General features: G+C 42.5%; 1 protein-coding gene across 1 annotated transcript; it reads right to left on the minus strand.

The window, feature by feature from the left end:
• Positions 1–3,657: 3,657 nt before the first annotated feature.
• Positions 3,658–10,455, minus strand: ZNF367 (zinc finger protein 367). The gene is made up of 5 exons (XM_042826813.1): positions 9,786–10,455; positions 9,069–9,219; positions 7,243–7,362; positions 6,694–6,832; positions 3,658–6,158 (listed from the first exon to the last, which is right to left on the minus strand). The coding sequence occupies exons 1-5, from the start codon at positions 10,134–10,136 to the stop codon at positions 5,921–5,923; spliced, it is 999 nt and encodes a 332-aa protein (XP_042682747.1). The 5' UTR covers positions 10,137–10,455; the 3' UTR covers positions 3,658–5,920.
• Between the last annotated feature and the right edge of the window lie 4,979 nt (positions 10,456–15,434).

Consider the following 15,434-nt stretch of genomic DNA (forward strand, 5'->3'; position numbering starts at 1 on the left):
AAAGAAAAAGAAAAAGAAAAAGAAAAAGAAAAAGAAAAAGAAAAAGAGTTTAAATCTAGTGCATGTGGATGACCACAAGAGCTCAGAAACCACAACACTCACTGAAGTCCTCGTATGGTATCTGTGCAAGCCACATTCAAATAACACAGCATAAGCCCAGATGATCAATTAAAGAGCTAATTGGTTTTGATCTATTTTAAGTGAAGGTAACATACTTGGTGAACCATAACAAAGTGTAAGTTTTGGAGTGGTCTCATGTATACACTGCACATCTTGAGACCCTGCAGGGCACTTGCCCTAACCTGAAAACTTATTTTCACAGTCCAAAAGCACTAACAACGTGTACTTCTAAGAATAAAGTAATTACGTAAACGTTGTAGAAACATTTACTGTTTGCTCATGTTGTTAAATTCCTGCCATACCCTCTCAGATTTAGCTGACAGTACAAATGCTTGAATGTTAAAAAAGCAGGAACCTTAGCAGTGCATATGAAGAACCTAAGTCTCCATTTTCTCCCTTAAAATTTATATAATTAAAAATTAATAAAGACATGGTAGCAGCTGCTAGTTTTCTATGCATACAGTGAAATACAAGCAAATACATCATGTGCTAGGGTTCACTGCTTTGTGCTATCACAGAAATGTCTGGAGCCCCTCTGACCAAAAGCCTCACGTTGCTCCCCAAACAACAGTTTGTCATTCCAGCAAGATGGCAGTATTTTGCAGGACTGCACTGTCAGGGATGGTCACACACAAATCTGAACCCAGGGAATCTGAAATCAAATCCTACTCATTCTCTGCACACATCTGTACAAATAACTACCTAACAAGAGTCTACTCTGTCTTCAAGCTCTGTAATTTTCCACTATCACAAAACTCCTTGGTGGTGGTGATTTATAAATGAGGCCTCCAAGAGCTCCTTTGGATGCTAAGAACTGTATTTTTCAAATAAGCAATGTGACAAGAATGCAGTATTAAGAAAAGAATCATAGACATATAAAATCATAAAACAGTTTGAGTTGGAAAAGGTCCTTAAAGGTCACCTAGTCCAACTCCCCTGCAATGAACAGGGACACCTACAGCTAGATCAGGTTGCTTAGAGACTGGTCCAGCCTAACCTGGAATGTCTTCAGGGACAGGGCATTCACCCAGATCTCTGGGCAACCTCCAGTGCTTCTGTAAGTGCACTCTAAAGTGCAGCAGGAAGGCCATAGGAGTCATAGGTATTAGGGGGTAAAATGAGCACCAGACACAAGACTGCCATTTGTAATCATATGTAATCTAAACTGTGTTTTTGTTTGCATGTGCAGCTACACAAGTGTGGCTATTTCATTCACTTATGCCCCAGAAATCTCTCCAGAACTTTTGAAGCAGTGGAACCCTAGGAACACCTAGCAGTGTTACACTCTTTATGTAAAATTTAGGTTTACCGATGGTCACACTGTCTTGGAATATTTTTCATGGGTGCATTACAAGAAGCCGCTGATGTTAAAATGAAAACCACCATGAAACAAAAGCATGAACTGCATCATGTATCATTTTTGGGAGACGCAATATACAGCTGCAATATTTAATAATACTGAGTACTGAAAAACATTTGAATTCGCTTTTTTACTTCTTTTTTTTTTCCTATTTCTTAGCTCATAATGGGCTAAAATACAGCAAACCAAAGCAAATATTAAGTAAAGAAAATTACTGATGAGAATGCAGGTGCAGGACCGTGATTCTATACAGAATTTCTCATGAAGTCAAAGGTGCAAGTCTTCGGTGTTTGTATGACTAAAAGACCTTCTCAAGTTCATTTTTCTGTCTACCTGAGAAAAGAAAGGTGCTTCCAGGAGAGTCAGATGGCTGACAGCAAGGACACAGCCGGGACTACCATTCTTGCAGCATGCATACACACTCAGCAGTGCACAGAGCTCTGTCCTGACTGATCCACAAAGCCCATGTGCTACATCATATGACCAAGGTCACCTTCACTGGAGTGCTGCATACTTAACATATGAATGTACACAGTAGATTTTGGCACATGGCCATGATCCATGCTGGGGAAAACTCCTTTTACACAAGTGACTGCCAATCCTTGACTATCAGTTCCTAAATATTAGCTGGCTGTTTACAAACACCTGGCTGCCAGGAAACAATCACTTTGGATGAGGAAAGGTTTTATCCATAGGACCTAGCAGCCATCTGAATGGAGGAACTAATTTGCATCTTCTTATGGGAGGGAAAATACGACAGATGTGATGAACCTGCTGTACTACTGTCAGCATCAAGATCACTATGCCAATAGCCACAGCAACTGAGGACTTCTCGAAGTCCATCTCAAGACCCCATTCAGCCAGACCTAATCTGGTTCTGCCTACTTCTACATATGTATCTTGCCCTCTGGGACTATCGGCACCTTAAGGCACAGGTGCTGAAGAGTAGCTTCAGGAGAGGTGCTGAAGAGCAGCAGCTGGTGTGCCTCTGCGCTCTGTCAGCAATGGTAGGCGAAACTGCACTATCGGGTTCTTTGCCAGCGAAGAAACACGCTCAGCAATGGAAATTACGGGAGCACCTACATTCAAGTCGCGAACTGACCCTCGACTGGCAGAGCTTGCCCCGCTCCGCCCCACACGGCTCCCTGCGCTTGTGACGGCGGCACTGCGGCCAAGGGCGCGCCTCCGCTCTCGCTCCGAGCTCCACCTGCCCGCTACCGCCTGCTTCCGTCGGGGACGCAGTATGCGGCCGGGACCCGCAGAGGGGAGGGCCATGCCGAGGGGAGGCAACAGCCCAGGTTGCGCGACAGTCGTTCTTCACTGTAGGAGCTGAGCAGGCCCTTGTTCACCAAAGCTATGAAGAAGGAGCACGTTCAGTAGAAAATGGCCGAAAGCACCCTGGGTAGCGCCAAGGAGGTTCCCCCCAGCCGCTCATCTCGGGCGGCAGCGGGCGAAACCCCACCCGCCCAACTCACTGGCAATCGCCGCGGCCTAGCCCGGCAGGAAGGCCTACAGAGCGCCCCCTGGTGGCGCGGGGCGGGTAGGACGGCTGGGACGGATGAGGCGCAGGGGAGCTCTGCCCGCATCCCGGTCAGCTCGCGGGGCGACGAATCTCCTCGCTCCCTAGTGCGATATAGCGCGCCCGTGCCGTCACTTCAACAAAGTACTGCTCGTGTGAAAGTGTGACATCCGCTTCCTTAATTTTAAACCAGTCTTCTCAAGGAAGAGTTCTGTACGAACACATGCGAATTCCAGCGTCTAGAACCACACATGCTCAGACTGAAACGTTAAAAGCAGCCAACCAAACACAGCTGTGAGTCACCACAGATCCATATCCAGCTGCTCTCTAGCCCGCTTAGCTGCTGGGGGCTGGCCTCAACACAATTGACCTGGGCTTTATTTTCAAAACTTCTCAATATTTTGTCAAGTGTGAGGGAGTGGAGGACAGGACAAATAGTAGGGATGGGAGGGACTCACAACGTGCTCTAGGTTGGTAAACATATGTAAAATTTCAACAATCGGGAGAAATAGCCACCTCTGTTTTGTGACATGTCAGGCTGGTAGTAGAGAAGGGAGAATGGAAAAACTAAAACAGCACACACATTGACGGAACTTGAAAATTAAACCAAACTTTTATTCAAAGCAAGTATTGAAGTGACAACACATTCACTGTTTTGTTGTTAACTCATGCCAAACAGTAATCTTCAATATTTCTTCAATGTAATCACTTCTTTGCAATCTTCCACATCTCAATTTTTTAACTTGATACTTTACCAGTAACTTGTCACAACACAAAACAGCTTGAAATGTTTGAATTTTGTCTAAGCATCTAAGTAGAATTCAGCATACTTATCATACTGAAAGAAATACTCTTCAAGTTGACCAAAGCACTACAGCTGACTGGAGGAGAAAAAAAAAAAAGTCATCTATTGAAGTTTTTACTTCATTCTGCAACCGGCTGGCAGTCACAATTGGATGTCCTGTGAAATACTACTCAGAAGCAATTCTGGGTTACAAATCAGAAAAAACGGATTTATGCTGAGGGCGCATTTGGGATCAGGCTCTTTGCAAACTGAACAGTTAATATCATTATTTGAAGAATTAAAAATCTGTACCCTGAGTTACCCAATTTTCATAGGCTCAGGCACCAGGAATGAGCATGAACAATTACATATTTTTAAGCTCAAAAAACTTAAATGAACCTGATGACAGCTGAGTTTAGGAAATGAAAACATAAGTTAAACCATATAACTAGTACAAAACTAATTACATTCCATATGCTCTTTTTTTTTTTAAATATCCAATGACTTTTTAAGTCAAGTGAATCAAAACATAATGATAAACAAACTAAGTTAATAGTATTTTCTACCACAAGAGATTAACAAAGACCATAATTCAACAGTCACAGTTTTCTGATGTAAAAAGAAACTACTGTTCTGGAAAATCAGTAGGCATCTAGTCAGTTTGTTTCTAGTGCTTGGTAAAATTTTCCTCTCATTTAAACAAGAGGGAAAGTGGCTTCCCTTCTCATCTGAATTTTCTGACCTTCAGAGGGAAGGGAGAGTTAAGAGCAAGCAGGACAGAAAATGTTTAATATCCCCTAAAGCAGTAGCTCAACTGCAAAAAAGAAAAACAAGTTCACTTTCAAAACAACTGTTAGCATATCATGATTCTCCGGTTGTCTTCCAAGTAAAATATAGGAAAAGATTACCATGACACAATGGTATTCCCAAGTATACAACATTCAACAAGTAACAAGATATTTCACTAAACATTTTATATCAGCATTTGAATTTACTAAGCAGCGTTCTGTAACTTCATTGATTTGGGAAATACATGAAATCACACTGTTAACACACTTGTAACTATCTTTGGAAGCCTATTTTCTAGTTGTATAGTGAATATTTTTCTGCAGTGTTGCAGAAATTGATAGCTGTGCTAAAGTTAGTGAACACAAAATTGGCATGTTATCCTTAAGTAAAGCAATAAGGTGGCTTTATGCACAAAGTACAGGGGCTTCTATGTGCTAATAAACATGTAAAAGCAAGAACTTTAAAACTTAGTGTTTGCTAATAAGAGATCTAGAATAGTTTACTACAACCACAACACCCTGTAAATACCCCCTTATTAACAAAAACAAGTGCCAAATCATTACAGGGTCCAAAGACATCTGAAAAAATGTCACCAATTCTTTACCTTTGTCTAGAATTTGCAAGACTAATCATTTTCAGACAAAACCAACAATGTGCAAAAGTTCCTAACATCGTGGGTTAGGAATAACAAGTGCTACCAAGAGATTCTGCTGAGATCAAATCAGAAAATGTAAAATAGCAAAGTCGAGCCTCATACCTTGAGCAGTCACAGTGAAGACTGTGACTACAGTTTATCTGCATGAAGCAATTTCTTCCCCTCTACAAGTCACAATAACTAAGCTTAGCCTTCTACCTCAGTGACACAAGGTAAAGAAAAAAATGTACTGACATTAGAAAAATATTTTTAATTGGTGCTTACAGTATCTTCAGACCTATCACTTAATATAAATTCGATTAAATAGTTCAGATAAATACTTTTCTTTTTGTCAGCCTTCTTTGGCCACATGTACCATAACATCCTACTAATCATAAACGCTGTTCAGAAAGTGCTTCCTATGAAAACTGCTTCAAATGAGTTAACCTTGCAAAAATCTAGCTTCCCACATGAACTTTAACCCCGCATTATGCAGTCCCCTATTTACAAAAATACTTAGAAACTTTACAACTATCTTTAACCTTACAAAAAGTGCAATTCTCCTACCCCATGTCATGGAGCAACAACATTCTTCATAAATTCTACAGAATAGCAGCCTATAACAAGCAAATAAGGTGCTTAGCTTATGTCCAGGATCTAATTGGTTAAGTGCCACCAGGAAATACATTTTGTATAGGCAAATTCCATATGTATCTACTGTCGCAGCGGTGCCACAGCTAGGTTTGCAAGCTCAATTAGAGCCAAAGCACCATGCATTCGTTCACGCTGTTCCTGGAGGCGGCGGCGAGCAGCTGAGTGAGCACTATTTTTGTCTTCATCATCTTCTTCATCAGACTGAAGATATTCCATTGGGTCCTGCTGTTCCTGATCAGTCTTCTGGATTGTTTTACTTTTCAAAGCAGGAGCACGCTGTTCTCTAGTCTCCCAGTACCTACAAAGTGAAACATGAGGAATGCTTTTCAAAATATGTTTAGCACATGCAACAACCATTCAAAACTGGCAAAATACCTTTTTATTTTTTTTTTATTACCTTGTATATGACCAAGCACTGCATTTAGTTTTATCTTTCAGATCTTATAATGGTAGTATTCAAGCTGTAAGAAACCTTTATTAGACATTTTAAATGTGAAATACCCAACAGCATCTGCGATATATCATGCTGTCACATGGTATTCTCAGCAGACTACTCATGCATACCCTATTCTTGATCCTCATATAAATGCAAATTTAGTGGGAAGACTGTAGCCAATTATCGTCACTAACTAGCAAGGTATTAGCAGGTGTTCAAGCAAAGAAACAATGAAGCAGAGAAAAAACAAAAGTCTTGTGAGGAATCTTGCCTTAAACTGGATTTCTTGAGTCTTAGAGGAAAGACTGGACTGAATAACGCTAGAGGCATACCACTTCTAGTTTGTTCTTTGCTAGTTGGTTTTTCGGGACGTTTATTGCTGCCTAAAGAAACTTACTTTGCTAGCCACTCAGCCACAGCTTTATTGTCAGCCGTCTCTTTTTTATTCAGCCTGTCAGTGAGCTCTTCCCTCTTCAGCCGGGCATATGGATGTTTGGGGCAGTGGCGGTTTGCATGTGTGAATCGGCTCAAACAGCCTTAAAAAACACAAAATGACAAAGAAAAACTTGTTACAGAAAGCAGTCAACCACCATGTAAGCATAGTATCATTACAATACAGATGCTGCTGAATCCAGCCTTCTTCACTATACAAAAAGTGAGGTTTAGAAAACAGCAACTTTTATATGCAAGAGTAATAACATGCCCAATCATTCTGTATTTTATGATCAACTGACAACAGTATTGCAACTTACATAACAACACAGGCAATTTTTAGATACAAGTTTGCATCATTATGCAGATTATTCTAGCTCCTCTCTTCTCTACTATCTCCTTCAAAGTTAAGATCCAAAGCTTTGATAGATTGCTGCAGTATGAATGCACATACATTTTTAGTACTGGATGGCCCTCGATTCTGAAAGCCACGAGTTATTATTTGATGGCTCACCATTCTCTGAGCAGACAAAAGGTTTCTCCCCTGTGTGGAGACGCTGGTGAGTTTTGAGCTGCCCACTCTGAACAAAAGCTTTCCCGCAATCTGGATAGTCACACAAATAAGGTCTTTCACCTTAAAAATAACAACAGAACAGATTTGTGAAAGCTGAATAAAAAAGCGGAGACAAGCTGAATAGAAAAAGAGTCCTAGTACAGTGATCAATTTCAGCTTGAGGTTTATACATGCAAACTCTCCATTAACATACTCAGACACTAGTGTGTACTCAAAGAGCCTCAGTGTACCAGACAGCAGAGCTCAGCTTTTACCTCCAGATATTCAGTGTTGCTGGATAATACCTTTTCTCCCGACCCCCAAGGGAAACACTGAAATGATTTCCTGTGTTGGTTTTTTTGTTCGTTTGTATTTAACTTAAGCTTCTTACACAGCATTACATAAGCTTTGTCCTGTGAAAATACGTGCCTACAGAGCAAGAAACATAAAAAGTACCAATAAATAGGTAAGAAATGTAACTCAAGTTGTGACCACATATGTATTATCATTAACATGGACTTAACTAGAGTAAAGTAATGGAGGTTAAGAATATAGCAACGTAAGAAGTTGCAGAAGTATCTTACTATTAAGTAGACTGCTTGAAAAAAGTTTTAATGGCAAAGAGAAGGTAACACGAAAAACTTAACCCAGCTACAGAAGTTTTCAACCATCCATTAAAAATGACTTCTCCATGCAAACAGCAATGAAAAGAACTGAGATAAATAATAGGCATCTTCTTCCTGCCTGAAGAGAATCTGATTGCATTGTACTGTGCAAAAAAGCCCCATGCCAGCACTGCTCAGAAAGATGACAAAACAAAGGTAACAATGACTTACTAAGTCAAAAGAGTAACACCATGGTAAGTTCAGCTCAATTAAGTCATTCATATTTAACAAACAAGTTCAATAACTAATTCCAGCACATGAAATGAAACCCTTAAGAGGACAAGGAAACTTGTGCTTAAAATTAGTAGCTAGATTTGCCTTATATGCTTGAGTCAGAAAAAAAACCCAAAACTGTAAGGAGCCAAGCTTTTTGTTTTTCCACTCAACCGCTGATTACATTTCTATCTAGTATCATAGTTCACATTCCTTTGCAAAAGTGAAAAATTACAATTTGAAGAGGAAAAAAATTTACTGGATGTAAAAAAATTTCTCTTTTACTTCTAGCTTGTCTTGGTAATGAATAAGTTGATCCTGGATCTTAATTTAATCATGTTACCTCTAGAACTTCTCTGTATGCACAGATCTGTAAATTAACAGTGATTACCTATGCTACATAAAGTGAATCTGAAACAAGTAGATGCTAGGAGAGATAACTGCAAAGCTGTTATTCCTCAATCTTAAGCTACCCAGTACTACACTGTAAAAGTTAGCAGCCATTTTTAAATAATTCCTCCTCCTCTTCAACTTCAGTTGATCACTATTTGAAAAGTGTGCAAACAAGAACAAAACAGAAGTCTCAGCAGAGGGAATAAGACTAAAAGAAATCCTACCAAGAACAGCATGCCAAGCTTAAGAAGTGCTCTCCCTCTAAGAGGATCTGTGAAAGGAGGAGATAAAGAACTCACAATACATGCTTCCAATGCTATAGTCAAACTGCCACTATATCATCTGTCACAAAAGAAGGTCACAAAAGAAGACTTTTCCTTGCTTGCACGAACAAGCATGGGAGAGAAGCATGACTGGTTTAACCATTACATTCACAAGCTGACGACTGAGATGTTTATTTTTTCCTCCTCAGCTCCTTGGTCACATGCCCATGTCACCTGTTCCCTCTTCACTTACCAGTGTGTGTGCGTTTGTGTGCCTGCAGCGACTTCTCTCTTGGAAATACCCTGTTGCAGATGTTACAACGGATCCTGCTAGAGGAGTGCTCTCCTTCATTTATCAGCTCACGGACTGTGTCTGCTCTTGGCCGGCCACGCCGTAAGCCATCCTGTGAAAAAAGAAGCAGGACGTTGGAGGACTGTGCTTCCCCAGAAGCCAGAAACAAAGCTAAACGAGACGCCATCTTCGCAAGCAGCACCTTTCCCACAGCTATCTTAAGTTAGCGACATAGGGTAACTTAGGGACGTTGGAGTTCCAACAGTTTAGCTCTTAGCCAAGCTCTATAGAAAATCCCATGAGGTGCCCCCACCCCTACGAATTCCTCTACCCTCAGCAGAGTGATCCAGAGGAGATGAGCATGGAAGCAAGGCCCCACCACCCACGGCAGCGGGCGGGGAAGGTGGCCTCAGCAGGTAGCAGCAGCTCCCACAACGCGTTACGCTGCGGCCGTTACTCCTGTCAGCACAACTGTTTGGGACAGCCCTGCTGAGACGACCCGAAGGCCCCGCCTCCACGGGTGGTGGCCCCGAAGCGCGCGCGATACTGCAGGAAGTGATCTCATTTTAAATCTCCGGTTAGGAGGCGAGGCGGGGGAGGGGCGGCGGCCCGGGACACCCTTTAATTCCGCCGGCACCCCCCCGCCGCCCGGGCCCTCTCCATTGTCGCGGTGCTTACCTTTAGGTGCTGGTGCCGTCCACCGCCGCTCGGGCTGCCAGACTCCTCATCGTCCCGGGTGGGATCTCCTGCCACCGCGCTGCAGGGCTGCTGGACGGGCGAGGGGACGGGGGCGGCGGCGGGCCCGCCGGGGCTGAGAGTGACGTTGTGCGCATTCTCGCCCCAGCGCCACGGGTATACCATGAAGTCACTGAAGCCGGGGCTAGTGGGAACGGGCGGAGCGGACACTGGCTCCTCGCCGTCCCGCCGCTGGGACGGCTTGATTGGAGTGGTCTTGATCACCGACACCAGGACACGCTTGGGCGAGTCCTGGCAAAGGACCACTGGTGGGCCCAGCGGCCGCTCCGACATGGCCACTGTGGCTGCTGCAGGAAAGGAACTGAGGGCGCGGGGAGCACTGCTCGCCCGCGCCGCAGGAACGGGTGGAGAGACACGGAGCTCCCTGCTTGGCACCGCCCGGCAGCGCCTCAGTCGCTCATCGCCAACTGTCGGCACCTTCTCTCTTTCCACGGCCACCCCCGAGCAGACCCGCGCAGTCAACAGCAGCCCCCAGCCATCGCGAAAGCCACGGCACCCCCGCACCTTTACGAAGCGGCACCGACCCCAGTCTCAGCTCGGTCTCAGGGACGCGCAAAGAGGTACCGCTGTCTCCAACGCAGCGACCCCTCCACACCCGCACTGAGCCCGGGATTTTCCCGCGTTACGTTTCGCGCCTGGGCGTAGCCAATCACCGAGCCCTGCTCTGGCGTCACGGAGCGGCAGCTCGTACCAGCCAATAGCACTGCGAGAAGCTTGACCACCCACCCCCTTGAAGGCGGAGCCCAGACAGGACTCGGCCACTCCTCTTTAGCCCCATTGGGCCGGCTCCCGGCCCACTGGCAGAATTCGAAACTGAGTGGGCTCTCAGGCTGTGGGTCCTCCCCCCCGCGCAGCAATTCACTCCCTCGCTGATTGGCCCGCCGCGAGAGAGTGGGTGGGAAGAGGAGGAGAAGGCGTGGCCAATCTCCCTCTTCAGTTTGGCGCGCGCTGTTGTTGTTGAGCCACCCGGGCCAATGGTAGGGCCGCAGCGTGCGCGCCGTTTAAAGGGACCGCCTCGCGCGGGAAGGGTGGTGCCCGCGGGGCCGGGCGGGCAAGCAAGCAAGCAAGCGAGCGCTCTGTGAAAGGCGACCGTTATGGCGGTTGGAGCGCACGCTGGCCTTTGGAGGGCTTTCAGGGGTCCCTGAACCAGGGGTGCTTTGTTTTTTTATATACTGTGCTTCAGCAGTTTACTCGTGTTCTCACGTTAATATTTGTGGGTTTGTCTTGTTGTTTCGAGTTTAATGCATTTCTTTAGGTACATTTATACCCTATATCCTGAGACCCACAGTAGTTTTGCAACTGTACATAGACAGCAGTGCCTAGACTGCAGCTGCAGGGCTGCTCCTGGCACAGTGAGCTAGGATTTGTGTTCATTTGAGTAGTGGGAGTGTGTCTGTACAGTGAAAGCTGTGATGATTAAGAGGAATAACCTGGAAAGAGTGTCATATGGGGATTTTGCCTGGTCTGGTAAAAGCATACATACAGGGTAGATGTTGCCAGTGTAATAAATCCTTTACAATCTGATTATTTGGAATGAAAAAAAGGCCTTGGCTTCATCAGAGTGGTACCATTTATTTTATGCTGGTTTTGTGTTCTAAAGTAGTGCTAAAATGCAGGACACACTTCTCTTAGGATTTGGTGGGGAACTTTTAGTATGAAGCTAACCACTAAGATGCCTAACATGCTGCCCATTGTACTATCACACTGAGTTGTACAGATTGCAGATTATGAAATCAGTAACCTATATTACTTACATTATTGGATAAATTTTGGGCTTAGTGTCAGATACACAGAGAAGCCATGAAGCTAGATCAGTAAGAAAACACAGCATTATTCCAATTCCATTCCGTTTCCAAAATGGCTGAACAAGTTTCCATGTGTTTGAATCCACTTAAAACTTAAAGCCTTGAAAGCAACATGAAGAATGTTCTTGTAAGAGAACAATGTATACATGGGGGAAATAATGACTTATTTTTGAAAGTAATTGCATCTCAAATGCAAACTGAATAGTTTTATAATTTTCCAAGCCCATGTAAGTAATGCTTCAAGTAGTACATGTGTCTTATGAGAAACTCCCATGACTGACAGAATGAACTGTGGTACAATATACAGTATGTATATACTGTGCGGTAAATATAGCAGTATGTAACTAAATATCTCCCAGCTGAAGAGGAAGAAACATGCATAGAATGTGCATGGCCTAAAAGGATTTAAATATCCTGCTTTTCAGTGCATACAATAAAGCCCATTGGCTTTATTCAGTATATATTTGTTCAGGTCACATTATATAAGAGCAATTTTAAAATAGTCATCTGAGCTATAGCATCTTAACAAATTAAATGCATTTTCTTTTGATTCTACTTTGATTATAAGCTATTAACTTAATTTGTAAAAGCGCTGATATTATAGTTAACGTATGTGTGGTAACTTTTGAGTCACAGCCTGAATCACTGAATGAGAACCTGGGCAAAGGACTGGGTCAGCCCTGGGCATACAGGTGAAGGTAATTCAGCTGTGTGACCAGAAAGGTTGGAGCCTGGCCACACATCTCTCTGACCTCATTTAAGGGCTGACTGCCACTGGGGAAGGATCTCTTCCTGGAGATCTTTTGTTGTGAAGCTTTCCCCTACAAAGCTAGGATTTTCTGATACAGGTGAGCAATCTTCTTCCCTTCCTTTATAGCACCTCTCCATTGTGCTTGCCCTTCCATCACTGCACCTTTGTTGTAAAACTTTCCCATTGTATTGATCTGCCCAATTGCTATAATGTAGAAACAAGAAAACATTTTCTCAAACGTTATATGTGTTTACCTTCAGACCAAATCTTATTGAACACTGATATGAAATACACCTTTTATTACAACAGTGAACAAAAACAGTGAAAGGATAGGCAGTAAGTATTCAGAACAACATAAAGATCTGTGTTCTATTGTAAAGCAAAGTTGATGACAGAACCTTCCTTTGAGATACAGGCAACATAGGACAAGATACCAAAGAAAGAGGAATTAATTCATCCCTCCCTGCAACAGTTTGGAAGAAAGGGTGAGCTGATGAATGCAGCCTTCTCTGGTTCGAGCTCTGGTGCCGGGAGGAGGAAGGGCGGGGGAAAGCCAGGCAGACTCAGACTGCGTGCGTGCTTCCGGAAGCACTGCTGAGACTGAGTGAGAGGAAGGGTGGAGCTGGGCTCCCCCGCTCCAGGCACTCACACACAACTCCTTTGCATCTATCCATCTGGTTAGACTCAAGAAGAGCATCATGATTCAGGAATCTGAAGATCCTGAACTCTCTCAGAACTTAAAATTACATCTCATTCTCCTGGCCTGTTAAATGCTCTCATACTGCCTATCTGAAGAATGCTTCAGATGTTTCTAGTGATGCTTTAAAGTTCTAAACACAAAAATTTGGAGATGGTGCTGGTCTTTAGGTAGAAAAAAAGATGCCAATATGCCAAAAGATGGTTACATCCTTCAAGCAACCTTGTTGCTTGTTGCACATTGTAAAATATACTCACATAGTAACTTAGCCATAGTCATAGTATCTCTTTTTTACCTGTTCATTACTACGTTTTCCAAGTACTGCTTTATATCAAGTCAGTTATCCTTTTAAGACCATATTTGTGTGTGTGTGTTAGTAGCTTATTTCAGTCCAGTTACTGAATGTTCTAGAGAGAGGAAAATGAAATAAGACTATTGTCACATCTTCTGAAGGTGGTATAAAAATGGTAGTTACAGTAAGCAGGTTCCCCTTCACTGATGTAGCTATGTATAATTCAGTTTAAAATTTTATGTAATTAATGGAGTTCCATAGATTACTGGAAAATGTGTGTAATATCTAGATCCAAAAAGTGACACAGCATCGCAGCCTCTACCAGACCCTCTGCCCCCAAACAGGACCTTGAGGTGTATGATCCCTCTGGGATGTTTATGTTTAAGGCAGGATACATTTACACATCGGAAAACCAGAGCCATGTCAGTGGAGGAGAAAGTGGCTGTAGAAAAGGTAAAGGGCAAGGCTTAGCTGTAAAGGTCAGAGAAACTCTGTTTTCCATACACATCTCCTGTAATTAGGCACTTGTGCCCTTTAAAAAAAAAATTAAAGAGTCATTTGTTGAAAATAGAAGTCAAAGACTTACAAAAGTTATTTAATATTCAAAGACAAAACAAGTCTAGTTCCAAACACAAATCCCTTTGTGTAAACATTGTGGGAAGGTGCCGAAGAGCCATGTACCCAAAGAGAAGCCACAGAGCAATTTGTGTTCCCCAATAACAGGATCATATATGGGCAAACCAAAAGATCAACAAAAATCCCTTGATTGGTAGAAGCAAGTGCAGTGTTATATTTGGTGTCTGTGACAATTCTAAGAATAGACAGGAACTTCACTGGAACAGTGTGAAAATTTGTATGTTGAATACATATAATGAAGGTGATTTAGCTTTGGGGTGTGCGTGCTAGGTGGAGAGATCCCCATGTGTTCAGTGTTGTAATAAACTAATGTCAGCTTTCTAAATCATCATTTGGTTTGAAGAGTTTTCTTTGTTATGATTTTCAGTAACAAAATTATGTATTCAATGTCTGTACATCTTACAAACCTGCTGTTCTGCACACATGGAAAAAGCGACTTACAGTGAGAATCAGAATAGAGAAGCAACTGTGGGACAGAGCGGTCTTCATGACCGGGAGATCTGCTGTCAGAAGGTAAGACACTGGTGCACAGCGCTGCAACATGAGATGAAGACTTCTCACTTCTCTTACCATTATGTATTCAGTGTATGTTCAGGTGTATATTCAGGCAGAAGGCTTGGTTTCATATCAGATGTTACCTTTAAATCTTCTTTGTCCTTTTTTTTTTTGCTGTTTGTATGTGTAACCTCAGATTCTCACACTGACTATGTAGTATAAATTTGCAAATAGATGTAACAGGTTCTCTTTAATATCCCATGCCAAACTTCTAATCAATTTCAATCAATGTTGGAAATCTGCAGTGCATAAATTGTATTTTGATTCATTATTCAAAGAATCAAAGAAATAAGAACTCTTTTTAGAGGTTTATGTTTATTTTAGAAAATATAAATGTATCTTGTATTTGTAGGTTTTTAACTACTAATTTTTAGCTATCACTGTAGTATTTCTATGAGGAGTTGTACTTTTTGCTGTCTCTTATGAAACTTTGTGGAAACAAAACTAGGTTTCATAAAACATCTGTTCTCATATTCATCTCTCTGTAAAATATGGTGACCTTCAAAACAGGAACAGTTTGTCTAGGTAAACATTTCTTACATTGCATTCTATATTCTATTAGCGTATGTTATTTATGAGACTACTTTAGAATTTTGTTACTGTTGTGTCTGGCTGCTATTCTCAACTTAAGAGCTCTGCAGAAGTGATGATAACATACATTCTTTTTGCTCAGTTGCAAAAATTTCCTGCTTTCCTCTACAGTATGTTAGAGCCCAGGAGATCAGATCCAATTACCAGAATTTTATATAGCTGTTTGTGAGCAGTCCTTCCTTAATTGCTGTTATTCCTACTGATGCAAACCTATTTATGATGTTCTGAATGAGGAAGAAGATAT

Source organism: Centrocercus urophasianus, unplaced genomic scaffold, assembly GCF_019232065.1.
Source record: "Centrocercus urophasianus isolate 14NV4802_14NV808 unplaced genomic scaffold, USGS_Curo_1.0 seq_27, whole genome shotgun sequence".
Classification (NCBI taxonomy): Eukaryota; Metazoa; Chordata; class Aves; order Galliformes; family Phasianidae; genus Centrocercus; species Centrocercus urophasianus.

Excerpts from the sequence above, each read along its gene's own strand:
- ZNF367 (XM_042826813.1), bottom strand. The coding sequence starts at position 10,136 with ATGTCGGAGCGGCCGCTGGGCCCACCAGTGGTCCTTTGCCAGGACTCG. Across the intron at positions 9,220-9,785 it reads GACGGCACCAGCACCTAAAG|GATGGCTTACGGCGTGGCCG; the intron begins GTAAGCACCGCG and ends CTTTTTTCACAG. Across the intron at positions 6,159-6,693 it reads GTGGCTGAGTGGCTAGCAAA|GTACTGGGAGACTAGAGAAC; the intron begins GTAAGTTTCTTT and ends TTCACTTTGTAG.